The sequence below is a fragment of the Antennarius striatus genome, chromosome 17, assembly GCF_040054535.1.
Source record: "Antennarius striatus isolate MH-2024 chromosome 17, ASM4005453v1, whole genome shotgun sequence".
Taxonomy (NCBI): domain Eukaryota; kingdom Metazoa; phylum Chordata; class Actinopteri; order Lophiiformes; family Antennariidae; genus Antennarius; species Antennarius striatus.
The window spans coordinates 1,679,702-1,702,661 of NC_090792.1; the positions used below are offsets into that span (position 1 = coordinate 1,679,702).

General features: G+C 42.1%; 1 protein-coding gene across 2 annotated transcripts; it reads right to left on the bottom strand.

Annotated features, from left to right (window-relative positions):
* Positions 1-21: 21 nt before the first annotated feature.
* On the bottom strand, positions 22-22,724 carry gabrr2a (gamma-aminobutyric acid type A receptor subunit rho2a). 2 transcript variants are annotated; one of them, XM_068338751.1, is made up of 10 exons: positions 22,435-22,724; positions 21,140-21,246; positions 7,549-7,616; positions 6,679-6,902; positions 5,320-5,402; positions 4,151-4,291; positions 3,710-3,862; positions 2,717-2,814; positions 2,606-2,647; positions 22-731 (listed from the first exon to the last, which is right to left on the bottom strand). In XM_068338751.1, exons 1-10 carry the CDS (start codon positions 22,554-22,556, stop codon positions 396-398), a joined length of 1,374 nt encoding a protein of 457 aa, XP_068194852.1. In that variant the 5' UTR covers positions 22,557-22,724; the 3' UTR covers positions 22-395. The 2 variants fall into 2 exon arrangements, with proteins under 2 accessions (XP_068194852.1, XP_068194851.1); XM_068338750.1 differs by having other exon boundaries at positions 25-731; positions 2,606-2,814.
* Between the last annotated feature and the right edge of the window lie 236 nt (positions 22,725-22,960).

A 22,960-nucleotide genomic window follows, 5' to 3' on the forward strand; every position in this document is an offset into this window, starting at 1 on the left:
TAGCTTCTACACTGTTTAAATAGAAAAAAGACGAGCCACAGTTCATGTCAGACAAACAAAGATGGACTTTTAACGGAAGTTGACAAATGATGATGAAAAAGATTTCACATCAGTCCTGTAAACACATGATTCAAATGGTTCTTTGTTTTAATTTGGTGAGATAATGAACATTCCAATTGCTTCATAAGGACAAACATCAAAAACGATGTGCTTTTATCAATCTCAGAGTCATGTAATATAAGCAACGGTATTGAAAACGTCATCTTTTCAGGGTTTGTCCAAAGCCTTCAGGCTAACGGTCTATCATCAGCAGACATACACTACAACAGCCTTCTCAGGAATTAGTCCCATTTGACATAGTTTTCATGTATTAATGTCTTTGGCCTCATTCCTACTTAGCAGTAGACGGACCAGTAGATCAGGTTGAAGAAGATGTAAGAACCGGGAAAAATCATCCTGGAGTATTTATCAATTGCATGTGTGTTCTGGATGATGTTCAGGGCTCGAAGGCTCTTCTTCTTCTTGGTGGCAGTGGACTCACTGCTCACAGACAAATGCACCACCATGTGTTCAGGTTTGTCTGAAACATCATGCAGCTCTTCCTGCTCTTCCTCTGGCACCATTGGCTCCTCAGTATAACCAGCCAGGCTGTTAGTGTCTGCCTCGCTGTAGGTACCGTCCAACATGGTCATGGTTCTTGTCTGGGAGATCCCGCAAGTGCAGGGCAAGGACTGACAGCAAAGACATGCACAAAAAATAATTAGCACATTTGTTTATTTTTATACTAATAATACTACAGTACAGGGGAAACCTATGGTGACATGAACAGATTGTCCAGCAGGGCCACGAACAATCCTAACTGCACAAAAATGGTGATAGACATACATTGAAGTGCCTGGGAAGACGGAAGTTGGGGCATCCCTGCTCAGGGTGTTACCTCTGCAGATTGGCCTAGTAGAACATGGATGGATGGATGGATGAATGGATGGATGGATGGATGGATGGATGGATGGATGGATGGATGGATGGATGGATGGATGGATAGATAATTGGCACTGCCACTTTTAGTAAAGTTGTTTTATTTTATTTTGGTTGATTATTACTATTGGCTGGTTTCTGGTTCCAACAAGTCCAGTTAACTTGTCAAAACAGACATCTATTTAAAGGGCATGCTATACAGATAATACATCCTTTATTCATTATTTATTTTCTACCGCTTCATCAGCTGCGGCAGGTCAGATACAATGAGCCTTAATGGGTTGCTTCACTACACTGAAGTTTTTGGTAGTGTAGTAACGCACAGATTGCCACTGATCTTGGACATGATTTTAAATTGATTTTAAAATACTCCTCCTCACTTACAAAGCCCTTCATGGCCTGGCACTGACCTATCAGAAGGAACTTCTAGTTCCATATAATCCATCTAGAGCATTAGGCTCTCCACATACAGGCCTACTGGTGGTTCCTAGAATCTACAAAAGTAGGACAGGGGCTAGAGCCTTTAGCAAGCCCCCTGTTGTGGAGCCACCTCCCTACCTCGGGTCGGGAGGCAGACACCCTCTCATTATTTAAGACTAGACTTAAAACGTTTCTTTTTCAGAAAATTTACAAGTGAGCCGGCTTCAGATCGTAAGTTATTTGCTACAGGCCAACACTGCTGGAGACTCAACATCAAGACTCACTGAGCTCCTCTCTCCTTCTCTCTGACGCTCTCTCTTACTCATCCTCCTCCCCGACTTCTCTCTCTCCTAGTCTCCTATCACATCTTACTAACTCGACTTCTTCCCTGGAGTCTCTGTGTTCTACTTCAGGTTTATCAGGTTCACCCCTAATCTGTCCATCCACTGTGGACCTGCTCCTCTAATCCCACCAGTATCACCTCTCACCTATCCATCGGCTGAGGTCCTGCTTCCTTTCTTCCTCCTTGCCATCATACAGTCATCCATGCAGCATTAATTGCTTTGAATTAACCAACTACATGACGGGGAACATGTATCATAGACAACAACCCAGGAGTCGGTGGACGCATCCTGACTTTCTCGTCCCCACTTAAGCACCTGCATCAAATCTCCTAACTATAACCATAAAGACATTGACTCTATCTGGTCTATGACTCCATCTGGTCTATCTGCCATTCTCTCTCTGTCTGTCTCTTTCTCTTACCCTGTCATTATCTTCATTGTATTTCTTTTCCACCCAACCGCTCAAAGCGGATGGCCGCCCGAAAGAGTCTGGGTCTGTTGGAGCGCTTTGAAATGTCTGTCGATGTGATTAAGTGCTTTATAAATAAAACTTGATTGATTGACTGAAATAATAATAATAATAATAATAATAATAATAATAATAATAATAATAATAATAATAATAATAATAATAATAATAATAATAATCAGATTAAGATGGATAGATAGAAAGATGGATAATAATAATAATAATAATAATAATAATAATAATAATAATAATAATAATAATAATAATAATAATAATAATAATAATAATAATAATAATAATCAGATTAAGATGGATAGATAGATAGATAGATAGATAGATGCATAATAATAATAATTATTATAATAATAATTATAATAATAATAATGGTACAAACCTGAGATCGTGCTCGCTCTCTAATCTTGCGCTCCCTGCGGTCCTGGACAGTAGAAAGGTAGTTGACGGCAGCGTACTCCAAAACAGACAAAAAGACAAAAACGAAGCTGACCCAGAGATAAATGTCCACTGCCTTAATGTATGACACCCGAGGCATAGAGGCATTCACTCCAGTAATAATGGTGGACATGGTCAGCACTGTGGTGATACCTAAAAATAGACAGAACAATATTTTAGTTGAACTACAACAATGTTCAGATTGATGATCTGTACAGACAGTCTTATAATCCCAGTGCAGAGAGAACACTGACCGCCCTACTTCAAGGGACTGAGTGTGGCTAAAGGACACGGGCTAAGAGCACAAACATGATGAAATATGGGCCAACAGTTCTGTAACACTAGCACACTGAAGCTTCCAGTCAGTGTGGCCTCCAAGCTGAGCTGAGAAGTTGTTAGCAGTGAAAAAAAAGACAGAGCTAACCTTTAAGTAACATGAAAACCAAAAATACTCACTACTAAAATAAACTTTTACTTATAAGGTACAATTAATTCGACAATAGCAATTACAAGAGTATTCATAAAAATATTGGTAACCGACTTCTAAAATAATGATAAAGGCTACTAAAATGGGTAACATCAATCAACAACACAATCAAAAAACTATTATATCAGATATGTGGTGATTATAACCAAATCAAGTTACATGTATGTAGTGTGTGTGTGTGTGTGTGTGTGTGTGTGTGTGTGTGTGTGTGTGTGTGTGTGTGTGTGTGTGTGTGTGTGTGTGTGTGTGTGTGTGTGTGTGTGTGTGTGTGTGTGTGTGTGTGTGTGTGTGTGTGTGTGTGTGTGTGAACAAACACCACTTAATTTTTAGATGATTGAAATGAGATATATGAATTATGGAATGCAGAATGACAATTAAAAGATAAAGATACCCTATGGGGCATCAAAACACCTGATCCCAACAGGTGAATGTTATCAGAGTGATGAGAAGAGCCATGAAAGGATTTTAGAAACAGCTCCTGTCACGACTGAGCCTTTCATCATTTCACACAAACACATTTTCCACAACAAACAACCACTTTTGACACAGTTTTTTTTTCACCTAAGGAAACTCTGGCTGGCACAGCCCGTCGGTCGATCCAGAATGAAACCCATGACAGCATAACCATTAATGTGGCGGGAAAGTAAGTCTGCAGTAGGAAGAAGAAGATGTGTCTTCGTAGCGTGAAGTTGATATACAGACGATTGTACCAGCCTGCAAGCAACACAGCAAGGGAACATTTTAGATGGGGTGCATTGATATACATTCAACAATTTATTCACTATATTTTAAGAACTGGAAATTCAGTCACCCAGTTACTAATGGACAAAAACCCACAAAGCACATCTAGAGCCTCACAGCAACCATTTTTTTAAGTTCTGCAGAAGACTGGTTTTAAAATGTCTATCTGTATGTACTGTGTATTGTGTACCTGTATGTACTTTGTGTGTTCCTATGTTCTTGTACGTACTGTGTGAGTACCTATATATACTGGATGTGTACCTGTACTGCTATAGAAGGCCAGGCGAGACGTGGTGTGGAACTTCTGGATGAGGAACTGTGACAACGAGATCCGATCATCGGTACTGAGAGACTCGTCGCCGCTCTTCCAGTACAGCATCAGATCTTCGTCTGTGTAGGCATCTGCAGAAGAACGCACAATCAGCTCTAAACAGAATACAGTCATTTGTAAAAAGGGTGGTGTGCCCTCTTCAGGTCGGTGGAGAGTCTTTACCCCAAGTGGAGGAGTTTAAGTACCTTGGGGTCTTGTTCACAAGTGAGGGAAGGATGGAACGTGAGACTGACAGACGGATCGGTGCAGCTTCTGCAGTGATGCAGTCGCTGTAGGTCTGTCGTGGTGAAGAAGGAGCTGAGTCGTAAGACGAACCTCTGGATTTACCGGTCAATCTACGTTCCTACTCTCACCTATGGTCATGAGCTTTGGGTCATGACCGAAAGGACAAGATCCCAGATACAAAGCGGATGAAATGAGTTTCCTCCTTAGAGTGGGGGGGTGCACCCTTAGAGATAGGGTGAGGAGCTCGGTCACCAGGGAGGAGCTCGGAGTAGAGCCGCTGCTCCTCCGCCTTGAGTGGAGCCAGCTGAGGTGGCTGGGGCATCTGTTCCGGATGCCCCCTGGACGCCTCCCTGGGGAGGTGTTCCGGGCATGTCCAACCGTACATGCCCGGAACAAAAAATACTGAACATTCTCATTCTATTCTAATTTTTTTAGATGCACTGTATGTGGCCAGCAAGTATAGTCCTCATCCAGAACTTTGTGCAGTTCTTCAGCATTTTCTTGGGTAAAAAAGGCCTGATGGACGATGAGTTACTCAGAGCTATGAAGACTTCTGCTGGTGTGAGGTGGTAGTCCCACACTACGACTTTTTCTTATCCACTCATCTCACACTTCCAGTGAAGTAACCCCCTTCCCATCCGCACTCCCACTTTACAAACCGCTGTTTAGACAAATGAAGCGCAAAAAGAACAATCAGCTGGACCTGCTTGAAGCTGTTTTTAACCAACCTCTAGAATCCTTGCTGTTTTTGATTTTCGTTGACCTGGATGACTTAGAACCTCCACAGACATTTTAACACCTGATTTTGCTGAGGATTGACTTGGCCCCTGAGTTCTACACCAGTTTTATTAGTATAATCCAAAGGAGTACTCACAGCTCTCCAGCTCCAGGGAACAGGTCTGAGAATCCAGCGGGAAGCGGCTGAAGTCCATGTTACAGGCTGCCGTGACCGTCACTCTGTCCGGCAGCAACATGACAGACACTCATTGTGAGGATAAGCATTCAGACAGTTACTGACGATGTTATATATAGAGCTAATGTCTCCCTAATGTCTAGAACATACATCAGTCTGAACATGCTTTTCAGTGCCGTGGGAGTCTGAGAGGCCCCCTGGGTCACACGCGAGTCGTTTCAAGTTTAAACAGCTACGTGTTTGTACATACTGTACATGCAGTTAGAAAAGGCATTAGGTTCTGTTGAATTTAGCTGCCAGAGACATTGAATTATATATTTGTTTTAGTGTTCGTGACCTGTGATAGAGGCAGTGAAATACCATGCAAATAACAGATTTCCATTAAAAACAGACTACGTGATGAAAAAGCTTCAAAAACTACACATTTACATTACTTTATCAATTATTCAGTTTGTACGAAGCTCAACAAAGTACTACATGAGGCACACACATACTTTCTTCTTCCATTTCAAGTTCTGTTTATAGTTTTACTAAACTCCTCTCCAAATTCATGACATAGAAAAATAGTCATCGTTACATTTCATTAAAGATGTGTCATTAGTGAACAGGTCCACCACGTTCATACTCGGCTCTAGGTTCACTAATCAGAACATTGAACATTTGAGACATGGAATGAGATCCTTCTGCTGTAAAGAGAGTAGGAGACGTTTTCCATTTGAATAGAAGCTTCAGTTTGTGTATCTAAATAAATAATATCGTTAAAAAGTTTGTTTTTTTATTTCAGAAGGGAAAGCTGAGTGCATTCTAGACTCATTATAACGGACCTAAAATGTTTCCAACATTGGTACTTTGATAATTAAGGCCTACAGCTTGAAATTTAAAAAAAGTATCTTAAAATATTAATGTCTGTCATGTTTGACAAAATTTCTCTTAATGCAATATTAATACCATGACTCTCTCTGTTTTTTTTCAGTATACACTGCTCTGCAAAAGTAACGATGACTACAGGGTTGAAAAGATTCTCATTTCTATATTATAAATCCTTTAGAGACTTTATGAAACACAGTAATCCCTCGCGTATTCACGCATCAAGATGCACGGCTTCACTACATGGTAGACTTTTTAAGCAGTACAGGGTGTTATAATGCTCACTATACATTTTTTCCAAATACAGTACATGTGTAAAAGTTCTTAGTATACTTTTATTATGATGCTTTGGTGAAATAAGCAATTAAGAAGATGCTGAAATGCATGGATGCATGGCCAATGCATGTACTAAAAATATTCTGACTGAAATGTAATCATGGAAATACAACTGACCTCAAGCTGTAGAGGACATGTCCATCGGGAAAGACACGCAGCATAATGTTATCAGTGGTGGTGTCATGGATAAAGGATCTCTTAGAATGCACAAAGAACACATCTGGGACCCAGATCTTCTTCACTAGGCGACCATCAAATGTCATGCTCTTGTTGGTGCTGCTGGTGAATGATAGGCGCTCATCCTTCCAGTAATGCCTCAGGTACAGGGTCATAGTGAAGTCCTGGTGGTGATTAAGTAAAACAATGTGAGAGATAGTGTACTGGAGATGATAACCACAGAGATATTTGACTAATCATTCTGTCAGTGCAACATTTAGATCTTTGTTTCTCCAAGTGCCCTCTGAGATGCTCATGGAGACAACAACAAACAACAACAACGGTGGCGCTGCTGGGTGGGGGTTGTGGCAGAAAGGGGAATGGTGGCATGCAGTTGTTCACATCTACAAATTTCCTCAGTCGGATGTTTGTATATTGAGGACTACCTGTATCAAATTATATTGTTATTGCAAAAAAACAAATCCCATTTATTGTGTGAAAGGAAGAGTAAATCGTCTAATCGAACTCCTGCTGGTAAAAATTCTTGGGGAAAATTTGTTCTCCACTGAGATCCCAAAATGATTCAAAAGATGTTATTTATAACCTGAAATTCACTGTTGTCACAATGATAAAAGCACTGTTATATACCTCATCTGAACCCGGTGTGATAGTGTGCATGTGAAGAAACCAATGAGAGTGTATGATCTCTGCCTGCTCCCTTTCACCACTACATTTTAAATAAAATCTCTCCGGGGCTTCTGCAGACTTATGCTATACAAGACACACAGAGTCAGTCTATGCTGTTTAAATATTAATATTTATATTCCTCACCATGTCGACTTCAGAAATGCTGTCCAGACTCTCCACCTGGACATCGACTCCAACTGGGATGGCGGGACCTGCAAAAAGAAAAACTCATAAGCAATTTCGTATGCAGTACTTCAATATAAACGCAGTAGGAAATGGCAAATGTCTTCAGTAACTCCCAAAAATGGTCAGCTTAAAAACTTTTTATTTCCCCTGGTATGACTGTCACACTATCGACCTACTGTTAAGTTCTGGCATGTCTGTCTCAGTTAAGTCAAGTATTTTTGTTGGGATGGTTCACTGAACATTTCAACTGAGCACTTCACAACTGGATTCAGTGGCCCAGCAATAAAAGCCCTGAATAAATGAAGATCATATAGCACTTTGGAAGAAAACTGGAATGACAGTAGCATCACTCATAGCTTCATGTGTTTACTGAAGCATGGAACGGACAACCTAACCAACCATCAATCCACGATAGCTGTAAAAACCTCCTGTTATGCTAGTTTGACTCCAACTAACAGCCATAATTCCAGACTTCTGTTTTCACACGGTTTCTGACCTCACACGGCATCACCAGGAGGTCAGCAACACTGATTCGTCTGCACATGATTCAAATCATTCTTTGTTGTCTGTAAACTCACTGTCAGAAACTGTATTTTTGTTAAATCTGAATGCAACATTTGACACAGTGGGGAGTTGTATCATATTGGATATGAGAATATTTTGGCACCTCGAGTCAGGTGCTCCTTCCTTGTACAGCAGTAGCTCAGTCCATGAGGACCAAGACTTGGCTCTAGGACTGGAGGATGTCGTTTTTGTTTGGACCTTTCCTTTTTTCAGCTTACCTGGCACCATTGGATCAGGTTTTACATTACCACTTATATGGAGCCAGGTCACGGAGGCAGCAGTCTGATGCCTGTAGGGATGCCTATACTTTCCTCTCCCTCATCAACTACTCCAGCAAACAGGACATCATCTGCAAAAAGGAGAGATGGAATCCTGTGGTTCAAAAACCAGAGTTTGTGGAGGCCATGAGGGAGGACTGTTTGTCAGCCTCAAAAAAATTCTGGGAAGCTGTCAAGCGCCTCAGGGGGGGGAAAAGAGTTGCTAGCCGTCCTTGTTTGCAGTGGAGGTGTGGAGTTACTGACGAGTAGACAGCTGTTGTTTCTCAGAACCAACAGCTGTCTACTTGAGTAATTATGAATTAGGGAACACAACGGGAGAGGAGTGACTCACAAACTGATCCGAATGCTGTTTAGCTCTTGTTTTTAAAGAAAATGTCTACAACACCATCTGCTTTCCGCTGCTTTAAAGAGATGTTTGTTTATGTCATGTGATTATTTCTGGGATGCTTATTGGTCCATGTTTCTGTTTTTCAGACTAGCCGTGTACCTGTGGGAAGTGACATTGTTCTCTTATTGTTTATCATGACCTCTCACCGCTTCATAAGGATAGCGACATTACAAGTGACCCTCCCATATATACAGGCACTGCTCACTGACCACAGAGCTAACGGGAAGATTTACAAGCGATTTGAACCACTTTGCATCATTTATCTATGAAGTCTGTAATCCAAAGAGATTATCAGAGACGCTAAATGCTAGATTAAAGTCACCAAAGCTTGTGAAATGAGGGGCTGTGGAGGGAGCTCTTTATTTGGGATTACTCTACACTCGCTGGAACAATACCATCAAGTGGGTTTCACTTCATACCACAATGGACTCTCAGGGAGTCCTGAAATATTTCAGAATAAATTTATTCAATCACAGGTCTAAGAGCAGCAAAGGATCATAGTCCACCCAATCCATCATCCATCTTATAGAAAAGACTATTGCAATCATTTTATGTTATTTATTTTTTCTATAATATTAAATCAATGTATAAAATATTGTATAATGTATTGTAATACATTATATTATATTATATTTTATTTTATTTTATTTTATTTTATTTTATTTTATTTTATTATATCATATTATATTATATTATATTATATTATATTATATTATATTATATTATATTATATTATATTATATTATATTATATTATAGTGGGAACACGTGGAAATTCCATGATAAAACAATAATATCAGACTTCATACCAAACATAAGAAATGAATAAAAAGCTACCTTGTTCTATGGAGCTAACGCTACACTGCTAGCATGGAGAGCTCCAGCTAAACAATAGCAAACTGATGCTAACTGAGCTTTTGCTGCAAAACAATGTGAGACATGGTGATGTCATGTATGCTAACGCATATTCCTTCTAGATTACACATTGACTACACATTGCCCGTAGATGCATGTGCCATGCGTCTTTGTCTCGGTGTGGCTCTGTGCCGTACTGGCGTTGCGACTTAAGTGTCCCCTGGCTCTCACCCCCAGTCAGCTGGAGTAGGCTCCAGCACCCCGTGACAGCAGATGTAGCAGATGTAGAATATGAATGAATGAATAATATAACATGATATAGGGTGACACGGTGGTGCAGTGGGCAGTGCAGTCGCCTCACAGCAAAAAGGTTCTGGGTTCAACTCCTTCCGGTGCAGAGTTGATGTGTTCTCTCTGTGTCTATGTGAGTTTTCTCCAGGTTCTCCAGCTTCCTTCCACCTCCAAAGACATGCAAGTTAGGTGGAAGATTGATCTTTCTACAACTGATCGTGGTTGTTTGTCGTTTGTGTGGCCATGTGCTCGCGATGCGTCCTAACCTGCCCCTTGCTGGTTTGAACCCATGACCCACAAAGCAGACGGTGAGATGATCATTGGTTGTCTCCTTTTCAAGAAAATGGGGGGATGGAATGTGTGAAGGTCCTCGACATTACATGCTTTTTCTTTCCTTCTGTTCTCTCCCCATCTTTCCCCATTTCTGATGTTTAGGTTTCAGTCTTGTCATTGTCTACCTCTGTACTTTTAGCTAGTGTTAGTTTGGGTGTGAATCTTTTTCTTTTGTGTCCCCCTCGTCATTTTCCTTCCTGATGTTTATCCCTGCTGTCTGCTTCTTTCTGCACCTCCTGTCTGTCATCATCATTTACTATTGTAATGTTTTGCTATCGGGGTTTCCTCGGTCTAGCACAAGAAGCCTTCAGATGGCTCAGAATACAGCAGCAAGAATCTTAAACTAAAACCAGGAAATTTGCGCACATCACCCCAGTTTTAGCTTCATTACATTGGCCTCAGACTCATGTTAGAGCTGACTTTAAAGTATTTTTAATGACCTATAAAAGTATTAAAGGGCTTGCTCCCACCTCCATGTCTGCTCTACTTAAAGCGTACACTGTGATCAGGGCTCTCCACTCTCAGAATAAAGATCTCTTGTGCGTTTGCAAAGTGAAAAAGAAATCAGCTGTCCAGAGGGCCTTCTCTTATCGAGCTCCTTTCCCCTGGAATAACCTCCCTATTATATTAGACTCTGAATCTGTAGGGAGGGCAGTCTCAGTGTTAAGGTTCAGTCTAGTCCTGCCGATGAGCCGTAGGATTTCTTGTTATTTTTGTTATCTCATTAAGCCTCCACCATTGGTCCCTCTACAACCACTCTCGCCCTTGCTCTCTCCATCTCTCTCTCCCTCTCCTGTTCTCTCCCTCAGGCCTGAGGTGAGAGAACAGGTGGATCATCGGGTATCGGTGACCTCTGTCTGCTTCCTCGGCTAGTGGTGTCTCAAGCTACACGATGGATCAGCATCACCATCTACTAGGGGAGTCCGGTTCCATTTCATTTGGTTTGGGTTTTGTCAGGGGTAATCATACACTTTTTTTTTTTAAGAACAATGACTTTGGCGTTGATTTGGTCTGTCCTCAGAGTGGTGGATCATTGGTGACCTCTGTCCGCTTCATCGGCTGGTGGTGTCTACATGCAGTATCTATTGCTTGTGGAAGAGGGGTCCCTCCTTTGTAGTCTTCCTCAGGTTTCTCCCATCCATTTGTTTCCCTGGTAAAAGGGTTTTGGGGGGAGTTGTTCTTTATCCGATGTGAGGGTCGTACTGCTCACAGTACACAAAGGTCAGAGGGATGTCCTCCATGTGCAGATTGTAAAGCCCTTTGAGGCATTTTCTGTGAATCTGGGCTATCGAGGCCAGAGCGCGCACACACACACACACACACACACACACACACACACACACACACACACACACACACACAACACACACGCAGAGCCTGTAAGCATGCAAATCAGAGGAGAAAGCTGGTAGAGCGAGGGGCAGCCACATAGCGCCCAAAGAGCAGCTCTTGGGGTTGGTTTGCTTGCTCAAGGGCACCTTGTCAGTGCTCAGGAGGTGAAACTGGCACCTCTCCTGTTCTATATTTTTGGTCTGGTCTGGAACCAGTATTCTTCTTGACGAGCTGACCATGGGCGAGAGGCGGGGTAAACCCCAGACGTGTCACGATTGCATGATGAAGCCAAAAAACCACACACACACACGTACCTACAGGAAAATTAGAACTGATCAATTCACCTAAATTGCATGTTTTTGGATGTGGGAGGATGCCGGAGGTAACTATGGGTGAGAGGTGAGGTACACCCTGAACAAGTTGCCAGTTCATCGTAGGGCGCTGCACAGAAAGACAGGACACACACATGCTCACACTTATACCTATGGATAATTTACAGTGACTAATTCTAAGTGACATGCTTTTGGTGGTGAGAGGAAGCCAGAGAACCTGGAAAGAATCCACACAGACATTAGGAGAACATTAAAATTTCCTAAGAAAAACATGGAGAATAATTATGACAGACTATTTGAATGTGAGAGTGAAGCCAGAGCCACCTAAAGTGGAAACCTCCTTTCAATCATTATTTGAAAGTCCCTACACCAACACTAGATGCACTTTTTACAGCCAGGTTTGGTTCTCCTTCCTTTTGTGTGTCTGTACTTCAGTTTGGGACAAAGTGTCATTTGCAGAGTAACAGCTGTCTGATGGCGTAACAGATTGAAGCCTGTGCTAATCTAAACTCTAAGCAGGAGAAGCCACCACCAGCTTAATCTGGTCATCACTACTGGAGTGGGCCTGACATGCAGATAGCCACAGCTACGCTGGAGTAATGATAAAGGCGAGATGTGTGCAGCTATGTGTCAGTCACCCTCAAATTAAGTCCATATCTCCAGATGGTATGTGGATGCTGCTGACCAATCCACAGAGAGCACTGCTTAAAACCTTAGCTGCTAAAAAAAGGAAACAAATTGTGGCGCTTATTGCTGCATTGCTCTGACACACATTTGGTCGTTTTTACTTTTACTTACATTCTAATTTGCCATCAGCTTCTAAGAATATGTCTTTGGAGATGGTGCTGATATGTTGACTGCATCAGTTCGCCAAGACAAACGTTTTCGAAGGGCGGTCTGAAGGTAATGTCATTAAAAACACAGCTGTGGCTCAAAGGACCAAGACATGGTTGAGGCCAGAGCCTTGAACCAGTTCATGGAACAAAAACGAAAACCAGGAACTTCTGTTATTTTGCCAGGAACGAAAACAAAACCAGCTAGAACCAATACAGTCACAGACTGTAACGTCCTGCGACACCCCTGAATTTAAAATTTTATCCTGACCTACTTTCATAGGTCAAAGATCAAAGCTAATGCTCTGAACTACTGTCACTGATCAAAGCAATAGCTTTGATCTACGGTCTTACTCACGCTGGCCTTCTCCCTCGTCTTTCTATCTTATTCGGTTCCTGAGCGTACAAAAGTTGAAATTTGACCTTGACCTAGCTTTCTCAAGGTCATCATCTCATTTTCATCCCCTTTGCTGCCTGAGTAATGAGCTTTTTGCCTCATCTTTCTATCTGCAACGGTTTTCAGGATATGTGGTGGACTAACAGACAAACGGACGGACGAACAAAAACACTGATTACAATTACAATACATCACCGCTTTGAAGCGGTATGTAAAAAAAATGTTAATGTTCTGGAGCAGAATCGGCTATTCAAAATAATTGTAACAGGTTAATATCCTTTCTTTTTTTTTGTTCTTGAAAAAATATCAGACCTCATTTTTCACTTCCTGTCGTTTACTCGATGCGCGATGAGAGTGGAGAAAAGTTGAGGCAAATCACCGGCAATCAAGGGAATCTCGATTAACTTCATAACATTTAAACACTGTCAATCTTAAAAAAATCTTTGATTTAGACGTTAACTCTTTGGCTGCCAGCCATTTTCAGAGCAGGGTTCCCCAGCTCTTTGTAGCAATTGATTTCCTGCGGCAGACTTTCTGCAATGCTCCGGACATTTATCGGTGTTTTCTTTCTGTCCTTGATCGATCACAAAATACTTCATTCAGAGCTTCACGTGTTCGCTCCCCGGTGAGCTCGGACATACGCAAACTTTGCTGCATCATAAAACTTCTACGTCTTCCTCTTGTTCTCCATCCTCTGTTTTGTAACTGGATCAATGCTGTTGTTCTGTTTACTGTAGGGACAAATCTACACTATGTAAACTAATTGCTTCAACTGCCAATTTAAAAGTCCTAAAGCTACCTATTCATATTTACAAGGAACGTTGTTAACTGGTTTGGGAAATAGATTTTCTGTTCGTAGCGGTTCAGGAACATCAATTCTCAGATGGAACGTAAAATCGGAAACTTTATAATACTGTTTCTGTTCGGAATGAACCAATTGGCCAAACATTCTGGTTCTGTCACAAAGCTCCCAATGGTAATGTGGTAGAAGTCTATGGGGATGTGAGGCGTCTTTCCAAAGGTCCACACGTTCTCTGCTGGCCCTTCCTGATGGTGGCCCTTGTCCAATCCTCATGGACTTTGACACACAGGTATTTAAAGCTGTCCACCCTGCCCATGTCTGTGCTACTGATGATGACAATTGGTTGAGTTCCCTCCCACCCTCCCGTCCTCGAGTAATCCACACTAGTCAGAATGGTTCATCTAGAGATGTAAACTGGCTCAGCAAGCATGAAGAGTTCCACTGAGACCAGGGTAACCCCGACAGGACTGCAGGCCCACTTGGATCCTGTCACAGCTCCAAGTCCACTTATCCCTCCTGTCCTCAGCCCTCATCCCTGTCACCTTTGTTGCAGCAGCCTGTATCCCATCTCTAATCATTCTCCTCCCTACATATGCTTTGCTCAACACTCGATTTGCTGCCAGATTGTTAGTTGACTTGTCCTACTCTTATGCATTTCTTAGATTCTCCCTTTTTGCCCATTTCCTGTCTAATTAGTCAGCCTGATCTCTTGACTACCTGGTTTTGACCTGTATTAGAACTATGAATTAGGACTACTCCTCTGGTGTACTGCTTTTGGCTCCAAACCACACCTGTTACAGTACAATCTGGCGAAACATGGACTCAGCAGACCCTTGCTCTCCCCAGTCTCACCTAGCTTGAGCAAAGAGTATTCTCAAGCAGCACGAGACCCAGTTAGTCTCCAACACGGCGGAGGTTTGCATCAGTTTGCATCAGTGCTGGAACCGGCGCTAACTGCATTAGCCACCCAGATTTAACATTTGGCAGCCACACTGACACAACAAACCACCTCCGCCACAGCGCCAGCCCTTCCTGTTCTGGTGCCAGCGTTAGCGCTGGGCCACACATCAGAGCCCCCAGTGGGGGCATCAGAGCACGACTCCAGATTCTGAGGACTGCAACCAGTTCCTGACCAACTGCTCCATTCTTTTGGCCCAGAAGCCCCACACCTTTGTCACCACAGACAGCAAAGAACTTAATCACTGTGACAAGACACAGAAGTGAGGGTTGCCAGTTGTAAATGCTCGGCTAACACCCAACTTCAGCAAACTGCCCATTCACTCTGTCCTGTTGGCAAATCTTTGCTCTTTGGGGACCATAATGGGTATCATCAGCTTGTGGCGATTGTCACAGCAGGAGTGAGGGACTGCTGTGTCTTTCTACTCACAGTTTTGTGCTACACAAGTAAAAACAGAGATTCTGGGATCAAACCAGCATTTTTTTTTACATCACAGCATGGACAGATTAGCGTGATTGCAGTGTATGTTAATATCGGTGCTGTTGTAAAGCTGGTAATGGATAAACTCTGTAACACTATCATGCAGGTCCAATCTGCCCACAACAATGCATTAGTTACTGTTCCTGGGGACTTTGACAGGGCAACTGTAAGGTCTGTACTGTCTTGTTTCCACCATTAGATGTGCACAAGAGGTAATAAAACACTGTTTACACAAATATAAGGCCTACATATAGAGCAGCCCCTTTACCTCACATAGACAGTGTTCATGGACACAGGCACACAGTCCAGCACTCTGGCTGACTGTGAAGGTGCCAGCATCCACCCAGAAATATCCCTGGCTCAATTCTGAAGGACTGCATAGAACAGCTGAAGGATGTCTTCACTGGCATTTTTAACACCTACCTCAGCCAAACCAGAATGCCAAGTTGTCTCAAACACTCATGTAATACCAGTATCCAAGATACTAGATCCAGCCTGTATGCTCTGAGTCTTATAGTCAAGAAATGCTTTGAGCGGCTGATCAGGAATATCCTAAAGTCAGGTCTCCTGCTACTCTGGATAGCCTAAAGTTCAAGTACAGAGTAAATCAATCTGTAGTATGTAAGTTGCCATCATACTGAGTCATCTTAAAATAAAAATGCTTGTTGACATCCGAGTTGCTTGTTGACTTTCTGCTCTACACTTAGGAGTAGAAAGAATAGTTGAAAGAAGGATATAAAGATGCCTTTTCTGTACAACTAAAATAAGAAATCAAGATACTACAGAAATAATTAACCTTTGCAGCGATATAGAGGTTATGAGATAATAAGCTAGGGTTAATATTATAGGGTTGTAGGAATGCTTTGAATGATAAAAGTAATAAATTAACTAGAGTGAAAATTACTTAGACGAGACGCAAGAGAGACTGCAGCATGAAAGGTACATTCTGTGAAAAGAGGATGTCATGTCTTTGGAGGCAGAGAAAATCGAAAACAAGGTGTTGGACAAATGATTATACTTTGCAGGATAATCAACTATTTTATCGATGTTGTAAAGGAAGAAAAATAGAAAAAAGAAAGTATGAGAAATGTATAATGCTTGGAAAAGAAATGATTAAACAATAATGCGTAAACTAGAGTTAACATTATAGGTTTTTTGAAATCTTTAAATCATAGAAGTCAGTCTAAAAGGGCAGGATTTTCTGTTGTGCAATTATACAGTAGTTTTCAATAGTAACATTTTTAAATAAATAAATATTACAGAGTTTTTATTTTTCTTAAAAAACTTGGTAGACTAAACCAAATGGGATCTGTTTCTGTCCAAATCTGTTTAAATCAATCCACTGGACATCAGGAAAGTTTCTTGAGGACATTTCGCATCTCATCCAAGAGGCGTCTTCAGTTCTGAAGAACCTATTCAGAACTGACTTCTTCAGTTCTGTTGAAACGTCTTGGATGAGAGGCAAAAATACTCAAGAAACGCTCTTATAGTCTAGTGGATTGATTTAAGCAGCTATGGATAACCATGACCTGGACAACTGAGAACATACAAAGACGATCTGTTTCTGTCAATTGAAGTATGCTAGTTAACTTAGCCTAAAGTCTACAATGTTTAGCTATTTTTTGGAAACTCCAAATTACTGTTTTAATCATTTGGATTTCAGATTCTAAACAGAAGACATTTATTAAACGATCATAGCAACACCGATATTTGTAAATCTGGGCTGGACATGGATCTCAGACCAGGTTTTTTTTCTTTGGATGTCAGAAGAGGTAAATAGGGATTAAATGAAGTCAAATCTCCGGTGGCCTTAACACTGCTTTGCTTTCACTGAAAGCAGTAGTGTGCCTTCAAGTACTGGGTGCAGGACATTAATGTAATAAGCAGAGTGAAACTGCACCTTTGACTTTGTGACCTCTAGTAAATCCTCTTTTTAAGCCTCATTTTATGAAAAGAACGCTGTTGCTTCGGTATGCTTTTACCAGCCCATAACATGATACCAAGCCCATACATCAAATGATCTGGCTGACAGGCATTCTCTCCATCTCCCTTCACTGTGGATTAACATCAAGCTTAATGTGTTATCTTTCTGAGGATTAAGAGCAATAATACATCCCACGTTAACCCCATTCTTCACCCTATCCACTGGCTTCGGATTTGAGCCACCTAGTTTTCAATGTGTATGTATGCAAACATTTACATGAACAGCCTCATCAGAGTGACTATTTGTGGGGTAAAGGATCATTTCTGATAGTTTCAATCTGTAAGCAGGAGTTTTAAAAGTAGGTAGCGAGGGCCAATGCCGGTGGTGGGAAATAGTGCCTTACAGTAATCCATTTTATTGTGCTGAGCAGCAATCTAAAGCAATATGTAACTGATGTCTCAGTCAGGCAGTCCAGTTGCTGATTTGTATCATGTGTTTCCAACACTCACAAGTCTTACTGATTACTGAGTGTACATCAATAAAGATATAAAAGTGTCTTCACATAGAAACAACACTGTGCACAACTTCCTTCATTGAAGGGTAGTACGTACGTTTTTTTGTTTTTTTTAAATTATTTTATTTTGCTGTAGTAATCCCTGTTGGGAAATTATTAAATTATTAAACCACTCTAGCGCACATTGTTAGTCAATATTTCATATGTATGCATATGTAGTGTGTACAGGCCCATAGCGCGCGCACACACACACACACACACACACACACACACACACACACACACACACACACACACACACACACACACACACACACACACACACACACAGACACACACAAGGGGCCTGTAAGCATGCAATTAAGGGGAGGTAGATTGGGGGGCAGCTCCTTTTTTGGCGCACCCCAATGAGGAGCTGTTATCAAGAAGACCTACCAATGTAGTAGCAGGGTGTAAGGTGCTAGCCGGGTCAGCATACTGTACATGGAGAGGTACAACCAAGTAGCTGTGATAGTGTACAGGAACATCTGTACCCGGTATGGACTAGAAGTACCCAAATCCCAATGGGACATACCACCGAAGGTGGTTGAGAACGGCAAGGCTAAGATCCTGTGGGACTTCAGCTTCCAGACCGACAAACAGCTACTGGCTAACAAACCGGACATAGTGGTGATGGACAAAGAGCAGAAGAGAGCAGTGGTGATAGATGTGGAGATTCCAGCTGATGCCAACATCAGGAAGAAGGAACACGAAAAGATTGAGAAATATCAAGGGTTGAAAGAACAGCTGGAACAGATGTGGAAGGTCAAGGTTAATGTGGTCCCCGTGGTAGTAGGAGCACTTGGGGCAGTGACCCCCAAACTGGAAGAGTGGCTCCAGCAGATTCCTGGAACAACATCTGAAGCCTCAGTCCAGAAGAGCGCAGTCCTAGGAACAGCTAAGATACTGACAGAACCCTCAGACTCCCAGGGGTCTGGTAGAGGACCCGAGCTTGAGGATGACACACAGATACCACCCCACAGGGGTAAGAGGGACAGAATTTCTCTCAACAACATCTGATTCTGTTTTGCTGGCTAGGACGCTGATGTTTCATGTGGCATGTCTGGTGACAATAAACACCAGCCAACGGTAGCAGGTGATGGTACAATGAGATTGATCACTGCAGATAGAGCCATAGGTAGGTAGGTAGGTTATTGATTCCAAAGGATAAAAAATAAGTAAAAGAAGAATTTTGGTGGATAGAATAAAGAATAATAGATTCACGTTAAATAGGAAGAAGACATACTCTAGTACGTACATTACAGAGCAATATACAGACATAAGTTAGTAATACATATGAAGTATCACATATACAGGTCTTATTGTCCAAAATGTCTGCACAGCTCTGTATGATATGTTTGAGCTGTTGTTCAGCGCGATGGGTCGTTGCAGGAATTATTTCCTGTATCTGTCCCCTCCACAGCGGCGCTGTGGCAGTCTGAATTACATAATTTTAATTACATAAATTTATTTAAAGCAAACTATATGAAACAGGCTTATACACTGAGGCAAGCACAGCGGCGGCCGTAACACACACTCGTAGTCGTCCATGGATGTGCATTGAACTCTCTCAGGGAGTTCATCCTGAGAGCTTCTAGGCTACAGCTGGAGGTGTACGCTACGCTCTCACTCAATGGATTATCTGATAAAACATCTGAGCAGCAGATTCAAGGAATCAGCAGACCTGCAGAAATCTGGCAAAGGACACACAAAGGAAATGAATACGCAAAAATGTGTTTGATTTCCTTCAAGACAGAGGAGACCACCACTCAAAATTGACACAGCAGACTGACCGATGGAGATGACATCAAGAAGTACCTAAAGTACATTCATACATAAACATTACCCCATCCTGTTCAGAGAAATGGATGGGGTTTGTCCAGGCCATTTTCAGTCTTCTCCATTCTGATGCAGCTTAGCCAGTATTTTACTAATCTATTCTGGTGGAAAAGCCATGTCTAAGTATATAATTTATTGGGTCTTTATGCTTAAGCAACTAGAAGCCGGCATCATCTGCTGGTGCTGTATTCTAGATTCTGGTCTATTTGTGGTACTTTTTTTCCACTCTGACCTCCTGCTGGACGCTCTGCCTCTCTCTGAAATGACAATAACCTGGAGGCACGCAACTTGGCTTATCAACAGTTTCACATTCTGCTCACAACATGGTACAACCCCAGCAAAGAAAGGGTGATAGCCTGCATACTTGGGTCTATCTTCATTTTATCTCAAGAAAGTAGTGCATCCCTGGGATGCACTTCAAACATGATGGTTATGCGTCCCAAAAGTAAAAACAGGATATACGGTAGAAGCCTTATGCAAGGGTTGAGGTTAGCCTATAGTACAATATAAAAACCAAACAAACTTAATTGCAATGATTTTATTTATAACAACATCATAAGAAGAAAAAAAATCCATATTTTTATCAAAATGTTACAGCCTAGAGATTATTCTTTAAAAAAAAAAAGCAATTTAGAAATAAAGTAAGATGTAATACAGTTTTTACCAATTTTATTTTTCACCCCATAGTTTTCTTTGCCTTTAATTCATACATTCTCCTGTGGACACTGCACCAAGCTGAAAGAACCTGCTCCACACAGATTTTTTTTAAGCTGCACCCTCATTATTTTGTCTTTGGTGCTGACATTTAGCCGTGCCTCACCCATGGAAACAATCGTTGCGGTGAAAATGTTCGGATTTTTGCTGGTTTTTCCTTGGCTTCTTCTGCATCGTTATCCATACTATCCACAGTAATATCTGTCTCTTTTTCTTCATTAACTTTTGATTGTTTTTTTGGACCTGCTTTGAGTAGACCCTATGAGACCGCTGCATTCAAAAGCATGAGCAAAGCATACGAGCTTCTTTTTGAAGTTCGTCAGCCATACGCCATCACTTTCTTAATATTAAAGCAGTGCTTTGAAGACCTCAAATTTATTTTAACAAAAACGGTTCATACATTTTGAATTACAGTCAGAACATCAGAAAGTCAAACCACGATAAATGAATAAAATTTACATTTTCTGGAGCTATAAAGTCAGAACATTTGGATGTTTCCTTTGTTTCTTGTTTGCCTTTAGAAGAAAAAGAAGTGGTACGCTTTGTTTATCCCGTTGGGGGAATGGTTATTTTTTACTCATGGTTGGTGTAGATGTCTGTCTGTAACACTAAAGTCACAAACTAAACATATGAAGGGTCAGCACGTCTGTCCTAACCCTTCATGAAGTCCACCTTACCTCCAAACGCCGGTCTCATCGTGAAGTCATGATCGTCCACTTTGAGCAGATGCTCTGTCTTCATTTTGCGAGACTTGGTCACGTCTGGAGGCTTCTTTGTCAAGGAGCTGGAGGGAGACACATTTCACCGTCAGAGGGGAGTCGACTCAACACCAGTTTGGTTTAGAAAAGACAAAAAGCTCAAACGATTCAAGAATACCGATTCAATCTGCTGTGAACAATGTCTACATATCAACCAGGGTTTTCCTCTTTCTGTATTTATTTGCTCAAAAACATGTCCGCAGCTAAAAGCTCACAGACAAATTAATCATCCTATTTATGACACAGAAATGCTAATGTATTCAAGCAAACATTGGCTGATGTCTGCGCCTGACGTGCCCCTCCTCAGAACAAAGAGGCCGGCTGTGATAATTATCAGTGGGGGAGTCATGATGGAACAGGACAGATCTTTTTAGAGACACATACTAATATATTCTTGAAAACCCAGCAGGGAACAAGCAACTGTTGCTATTCGTGTGTGTGTGTGTGTGTGTGTGTGTGTGTGTGTGTGTGTGTGTGTGTGTGTGTGTGTGTGTGTGTGTGTGTGTGTGTGTGTGTGTGTGTGTGTGTGTATCTGTCATTTCATTCATAGTCAGAGCAGGCATCAAGGGGGGGGGACTGCTTTTCTCTGCAAATTAGTTGGAAAAAGGTGGTGAGCACTCATTAAATCAGTCGGTATGCGCGATCAGAAATCAGAACTGCTTTTTCCCAAAAAATCTGACACAAGACATTTTTTCCGTGTCTAAACGTAACCAGGGTGGACCCGAATCCACCTCTTTTTTTAACAACTGAGACAATGACTTTCTGACATTACCCCATTGTGTCTGAGGAGAAGACTGCGGTCAGGAATGAATGAGCAGTTAGTACTGCTATAACTGCACTTCATTTCATGATGATGATGATGATGATGATGATGAATTCCTCTTTTACGTCTGATTCTTAAGAACTGCTTAATTACTATTATTATTGGCAACATTTCAAAATTTCTCGTCGCCTCTCTACAACACCTCCTCTTCCTCAGACAGCCCTAGAAACCCACCTGTGACCACACCTCATTCATCTTTGCAGCTAAGGTGAGGACATTTGGTCCCCTGGTTCTAGTTAGAACAAACCCAGCGGACAGAAGAATGAATGAAATCGTCTACATCTCATCTGACAGTCAGTTCAGAGCCTCCTAAAGCATCAGCAGAAGGTTCTGCGTGGACATCATGAAGGTCTCCACACTCTGGTGTGTCTTCTGTCTGCCTTCAACTTACGTGCCGTGTTTCTGGGTGTCCACGGTGCCCGTCCATCTCCGCACCCGGTTACCGTGCCTACGACATTCACCGGTAACAACCAGGCATAGGAGGAAAATCAGAGGCTTGGTCATAGAAGGCATCGCGACGACGCAAATCCACAGGTGTGTCCCTTGAAAGCCTCCGTAAACGGTTTCATTCCAGCAGGACTCAGGCGGCGGCGCATGTTGTCAGCGGAGGACGCTCCTCAGTCCATCATCACGGTCCTCACGGGGCGAGACGAGCGTGTGTGTGATACACACTGTCTGCACTCATCCTCACCGGGGAGGGAGGGAGGGGGAGAGATGGGGGGGGGAGGGCAGACAGACACTGAGAGAGGGGGGGGGGGATGGGAAGAGAGAAAGAGAGAGAGAAAGGGAGGGCGAGGAGAGACAAGAGATGGGGGAGGCAGACAGAGGCTGGGTGGGAGGGGGCGTAGACAGAGAGGGAGGGAGAGGGAGAGGCTGAACATCTGTAGCGTGTATCCACCCCTCCAAAAAGCCACCCA

Bases quoted from the DNA above. Each gene is read 5' to 3' on its own strand.
- gabrr2a (XM_068338750.1), bottom strand. From the start codon at position 22,556: ATGCCTTCTATGACCAAGCCTCTGATTTTCCTCCTATGCCTGGTTGTT. The intron at 7,617-21,139 runs GTAAGGTGGACT...TTCTTTTTGCAG, and splicing joins GATGAGACCGGCGTTTGGAG to GTCCCGCCATCCCAGTTGGA. The intron at 732-2,605 runs GTTTGTACCATT...CTTTGCTGTCAG, and splicing joins GAGAGCGAGCACGATCTCAG to TCCTTGCCCTGCACTTGCGG.